Source organism: Paralichthys olivaceus, chromosome 18 (assembly GCF_024713975.1).
Source record: "Paralichthys olivaceus isolate ysfri-2021 chromosome 18, ASM2471397v2, whole genome shotgun sequence".
Taxonomy (NCBI): domain Eukaryota; kingdom Metazoa; phylum Chordata; class Actinopteri; order Pleuronectiformes; family Paralichthyidae; genus Paralichthys; species Paralichthys olivaceus.
The window spans coordinates 2237148-2243947 of NC_091110.1; the positions used below are offsets into that span (position 1 = coordinate 2237148).

The window sequence follows — 6800 nt, forward strand, 5'->3', positions numbered from 1 at the left end:
AATGACATTTCTCTGACCTTGTTTGATGAACACAGTTCTCTGCTAACATTTGCTCAGTTTTTTTTCTTTTCTGATAGCTTAAGATCGAGACATCCAACGACAGAAATCCTTCATCCGGTTAAAATATGTAATTAAAACCAAGATCTAAAGTTGAATCATCAGAATGAAACATAAAATCTAGTTAAAAAGTAGATGTTGACTCTTCCATGAGACAAACACAACGCTGACACATGTACAAAGGAGATATGATGCCACTGACAGGCGACCAAATGAAACGTGCCATTTTCCTTGATTTGAAAATATAATATAACACAATATTATGTAAGAACACAACTCAACAACATGAACAACACAGGTCCAGCTGTTTTTAGTGTATATGAAAACAGGCTGGTCCTCACTAGCAACAAGGCGCGATCTCAGCTCTATCATATTTATTTTGAAAGACGAACAAAAGCTGCCTCAGTCACTCATCATATTTAAATCCATTGCTCTCCACATCGGATCTCAGAATAGTTGAACTCCAGTTAGCCTTTGGGCAGACTGCCCCCTGCAACTTTGGACTTATATAATGTAATTTCTATTTTGTGTTTGCTTCAATTCAGTGTCATGTGGGCAGCCCCCTGTGGTGAAAGATACTCGAATGTTTGGGGCCATGAAGCCTCGATATGAGATCAACTCCCTGCTCCGCTATCACTGTAAACAGGGCTTCATCCAAAGACATGTCCCCACGATACGCTGCCGTGCAAACGGCCAATGGGACACGCCCAAAGTCACCTGCACAAGCCGTGAGTTTTAACATAAGACTGTAGGACGATGTACTGTATCAACACTTTGCTTCATTATTACAATCCTGTACAATGTTTTGAAGTGTTTTCACTTATTAAACTCTCCTCTTATAAATCCTTTCTCTTAGCTGCAACTTACCACAAGTCATTTACTCTCCGGCACCGGAACAACAAAAACAGCGAGCAACAAAACAGCCACCGTAACCATCACGTTCATCACACCAAGAGTCATCAGAAAGATAATCAAAACCAAGAGCAACAGCAGAGTTACAGCATCCTGCAGAGCTTCTTGAACCCTTTTCAAAATCGAATCCAGCAGCTGCTGAGAGAGAAGAGGGAAGTGCATGTCCAAACACACAGGGAAGATCAGATGAGACACTGATTCGGTTTGGGGCTTTCATAAACCAGCCTTGCTGCGGCAGCCAATCACAGCAGTCCTGCCATCACCGTGCAGAGTCATCGATAGACAGATAGGGCTGTGTTCTGAACTGTCTATCAATGGCTCTGAAGAGAACAAGGGGGATGTTTTACCAGCACATAATCCAAAAACACTCCAGGATCTGAACTGTAACACAATGAGAATTTAGTTCATTCAGCAAGTTAAATCAGATAATATCACATCTGCCTATAATGTCACAATGTTCTAATCAGGAAGGTGCTGTAATCACGTCACTGTGTGGTTAACTTAATAGTCAGACACCACATGGCTGGTCTGTGAAATCAGATTTTGTTTGTGTTTTCACGTTCTCTTGAACCGGCAGAGAATCTGAACATACTTTATCAACCCAGTGACGTGTGGGAAATCTTAGTTTAAAGGTACCATGTGGTTTTTTTTTATGAACCAACAAAGTCATATTTACTTTCATTGTTTCTCAACAAATTGCTTTGTATGTATCTTTGAGGTTCATTTTTTTAACAATGTTTAACAAAAATTTGAAGTCTGCATGGTTTCTATCCATGTTTGCGTGTGAGAAAGGACGTGAGGCCTTAAGCTATAAACTAGAAGGGAATGGATCTTAAAAATTGGTTTTGGCTACTGCTACTGCTTAAAAATAAGAGGAAAAAGAATTGAGAAACTCTGTAGGTTGTTGAACTTTACTGCATTTTCCTACACATCTTTAAAAGACACATCAACTTCATTGTGTTGCTGCCTTCAAATGAGATCAGTGTGTTCATAAGAAGAGTCCATTTGAACACTCCCATCTTGTTGTCATGACCATGTTGTCACTTGATTCCTGATATTTTCAAAAATGTCATAGGACATAGAAGTTAATTTATCATTTGATGATAAGTTAATATATTCTAATTTTAGCCATACAGACTTACAGACAGTCATGAACACAATATGCTTACAAACAGACGACTGTCCATGCCGTAAGCACAAGCTCACAACTTGTATTGTGGGTACTGTAGGCATCAGGTTGTGACCAAGACGAATAATGCATTTAAACTATTGACTGCATGTAAAGATGGACTACATGGTAGCTCCCCAAAAGTGTCTCAATTGCTAACTGGTGGCTAGCAGCAGTATAGCTCATAAATCCTGCCTCCTCCATGTTAATGAACGGGAGACCAAAAAGTAAGAGTCATATACATTTTTCCCAAAAGATGTTTTCTCTCACTTTAGGAAGTATTCATCACACTGGTGTATGTTGAAGTGTTCATTTTTCCAGTAAATTAGTGTCGATTAGTCATTTGATAAAAAACAAGTTGAAACATCATGATTGAAAGCTGAGACTGAATCATGATTGGTTTAGCACATCAATGGGTATCAATGGGACCTTCCATCCCCAGATTGCTATGGTGCAGTCTCTGGCTCCAAATGGCCAAGATGGTGGCATTTGTATCCAGGGTACTTTAGTGGAAGATGGTGGGGACGCCTCATCCATCTTTATGTACAGTCTTTGGTGTTAACCATCCAGCATGAATGGAACAATAGGTTTCCAAATGTAGAGCCTGTTTCATCTGTATTTGGACAAAATCTACAAAATAAAATAGAATTGCTGTGTTTCTTGGCATATTATCACTTCACTGTGACAGAGAGACAGGATGCTAACAAAACTCTGTAACCCTTTTCCTCTATAGTGCTGATGTGCCACTATTGGTCAAAGTTCCCACAAGGTACCTTTAATATTGGGAAGATTATCATATACTAAATAAGCAGTGGTGTCAGTCTCAAAACCAAAACAAATTATTCATTTAAATATTTGTGTTTTATTTGAATACGAGCTAGTCCAGTAGTTTTGAGAATAGTTATGTTATTGATAGACTATAAAAAGCATGAATTCATCACTTTAAATTATTACCATGAAACATCTTAAGTTTGTCTAGTTTCAGGCTGTGCTGCTTACTCACTTCTTTACTGGTTTATCTCCCTTGTAGTTTCTTTGAACAAAATATTTTAACACAGAAAATAATTTTTAAAGGAGAGATTCAAAGAGCGGCACACAGAGCTAAAGTGAGGTCAGTATATTATTATGGATGAGTGGTGTGTGCTGTGGCTATTAATCATAGAATATATAATATAGATACTATATAAAGCCATATGAATTTAACTTATTGTATACTTTAAACCTATGAATGGACTGTGATATCAAATAACAATCATTGGAAGTAATTTTGTTCTGAAGACTTCCTTTCTGTTTACTGTCATGTTTCTTGCGGCGAGATCTTGTCATCATTTACAATAGTCCATGCTGCCGTCATGGATGTTCGCTGCAATGGTTTAGCAACCTTAGCTACTTGAGCTGTTGGTGCCTCTTATTTTGCTGAGAGTATTTCTTTTGAACATGCTCTACTTAGTTATGCTGGGCTTTGTAAGTGTTCTCAGCTACATGTAGTTTGTTGCTTTTCACATGTGAAATGTGTTTTTAACCCAACTGATGTGGGAATGTGAAAAAGCCACATAGAGACAACTTAAACATTATCCATAATATTTTTTAATTGATCCTAATGCATTTTTGTTTTCTTCCTACATTTTCCTTTTTATATATTGTTTGTCCATGTATATGATTTTTTAAAATTCTTTTTTTACTCTGTGTGGTTGATAGGGTTTACTGTGTCTGTGGCACAAGAGCTTATTTTTTATGTGACTGTGTCTTTTTCCAGTCAAGTTACTGTAAAATGTTCATCATCCTGGTTTCATTGTCCTTGTCAGCTGTGTGTGCAATAATACCAACTCATACCACAACCTGTTCTGCTTCTGGTGTTTTATTCTGAATCACACTGTTTGAATGGAGAGCCTGGTATTCATTTTCATTTTAATTATTTCTTCCTTGACTTGGGAGGTAAACACTGATTTTAGGCAGTTTCCATTCCAAATTATTATTATCGGTGTAATTGCAAATACAAAGTTTTATTTCAGAGGATTAAGCTCTAATAATGTGACATGCAAGAGGCCAGTGCATATACTGTAGGTCACACACACACACACACACACACACACACACACACACACACACACACACACACACACACACACATGATCTTTGAATATAGGCAATGCAAACAAAATTGATGATTGACACACAATTGTTAGCTTTGATAGTTTTATTATTTTTGACAATAGGAAAAGATATAGAATATATCCAGACTCATCCTTTAACTCAGCTTCTCAGTCTTGTCTATTATAGGAGAAGAGTCTCAAAGGATCATGTCTCATGAGCGCTGAAGAGTTTGAGTTAACAGATAAAGGTAACTTTAATTCATTTACTATAAAATGGAAATGCTTGGTGCCTTCATGTTGATTTCCCCCTTTATAATAATATAACAATACGTTAAATCATATACACATTATACAGATTACTTATGTGTAGACTTTTGTAGTAAATGAATGCTGATGTAAAGTGCCTTGAGGTAATGCATGTTAAGGTATGTATGTATGTTATGATTTGACACTGTATAAATGAATTGATGAATGGTGGTCTGACACCTGAATTGTCCTTCTTTGCCACAGTCAAACAAACAGCCTTCTGCATACTTAAAAACCAAACATGTCACCTATATGTCGTCACTGTTCCTAAAACAGTCCTGTGCTTTGGCAACATTCTGTATTTTAGTTGCAAAATGTACTGAAAACAGCACCATGAATGGCCTTGGTGTTTCTGTCAGGAAAACATTTGTGTAAGCAGCACCCCTCCCTTTGGAAACACGTTGAGCACATTACTGCATTACACAGGAACTGCACCTGATTCACTGTGCAAACAGCCATCCTAAAGGCCATTTCAGCCCAACATGAATGTTGCTGACTTTTCTTTTCTTTTGTGATGTCTCATAAAATGTCATGGTGTATTTTTGGATGATAGGTGACCTCAGTTAGCCCTGTGTAGAGACAGAGACAGAGACAGAGATGTAGTTTATGTATTCTTTTATTGTCCTTTGTCTTTGGGTCCCTTGTATGGTGCAGTTGTGAACTTAGCTCCTGATGAGCAGAGTTAGTCACACAATACACAAAATAAAAGGCAATAGATTTGGTGTTTCTTTAAACCTTTAAAGACATATTGGGAATAATGCCTTTTTTGCTGAGCATTACATGAGAGGAATGATGCCACGCTCATGTTTGAACTCTAAATATGAAGCGTTATCAGCTTAGTTCTGTTTAAAGACTTGAACAATTGGGAAACAGCATCTCTAAAGCTTTCTGATTAACAACCTACATTTTCCTTAAGTTCAGTTAATAAGTCGGCTTTAGAGGCAGGGGACATTTCTAGTCTTTATGAGATACAAAGCTAACCGGGTGCAGGCTGCAGTTATTGTCAACAGACAGATATTAGTGGCAATCTGCAAACTGCACCTGTACATTTATTTTATGTATTAACATTAACATGTTACATCTTTTTTTTTTAATTCATACTCAAACTGAAATGTAAAAACAACCAGTTATAGTTTTATAGTTGCTTTCGAGCTGTCACTGTTCTCTCTCAGCGTGGAAACTCACTGCACGCCTTTCACCAGGCTCAGGCGGATGACCTCAACCAGCATCTCTGCCAGCTTGATCTGGGTGAGCTAAAAATGATCAATGTGCACCGTTAATGATACCCTCCGATGGAAGAAACCCTCAGCACCTCCATGCGGGAATTATTGGTATTTTAAATGTATTGTATTTCTGTCTCATTCAGCAGGCTGCTGCAGGTTGGCTGCTTTGTCTGAACAGTGAGCCAGAGACAGGTTGGCCAGTTCAGAGCTGAGATAGCAATCAGGTTGCCAGTTGCTGCCAGGAAAAGCATGCTCACAGAGCCTGGCTTAGTCCCATCAGTGACCTCAGCACTCTGTACATTACTCTTAAGTGTTTGTTATGTCAAATTCAACATATCTTTTACCTGTCATCCAGAAGTGGGTTAAATCTTCAATAGTGTATACTGTCTGCCCAGAAAGAGCTATGTTAATGTTGGCACCTGTTTTTTTTTTTTATGAGCAATTTTGAATCTAGTGCAGGTTTAGTCACTTTTATTCATGGTATTAACAAATAATTAGCACATTTTAGTCTAGTTTTGTTTGTGAAATTTGACTGTTGTGTGTTCATTCTTAATGTTTAGGTTTGAACCATTTTGAGGCTTTGGCTGTCTTTAACTCACTTTACAAAATAGTGTCCAACTTGAGACAAGCAGTTAAAAAAGATTTCCAAACCAACCACTCATTACTTTTGGACAGCCATGAGCACCAAAGACCACCACCTGAAAGTAATGTTACATCCACAGCCCCTGATATTGTTACGTAGCTTATCTTCTTTTAAATGTAGATTCCTTTCAATGGACATTTTACTAATGTCCATTCATCTACATATCAGATTATCATTGGGTTATTAACATTTAATGAACATCATATTGTTTTTATTGTTGATTTGCTTCCTGTAATGGAAAAAGGATTTAAAATCATAATTTTCATGATGAAAAAAAAAAAAAAAAAAATCAAATTTTTTGTTGACAACGTTGATAAAGATCAAATGTGTGTTCTGAGCAATATTAACATTTAGCAAATCTTTGCTGACACAAAAATACCCTTTGAAAGACAAACCAC

At 37.3% G+C, this 6800-nt stretch overlaps 1 protein-coding gene across 1 annotated transcript in view; it reads left to right on the forward strand.

The window, feature by feature from the left end:
* The window catches only part of vcanb (versican b), a 32069-nt gene extending 28094 nt beyond the window's left edge, over positions 1–3975 (forward strand). Inside the window, exons 15-16 of the mRNA XM_020081570.2 lie at positions 603–785; positions 914–3975. Of these exons, the coding sequence (XP_019937129.2) occupies positions 603–785; positions 914–1167 (437 nt within the window). The 3' untranslated portion in view covers positions 1168–3975. The remainder of the gene's footprint in view (positions 1–602; positions 786–913) is intronic.
* Positions 3976–6800: the final 2825 nt, after the last annotated feature.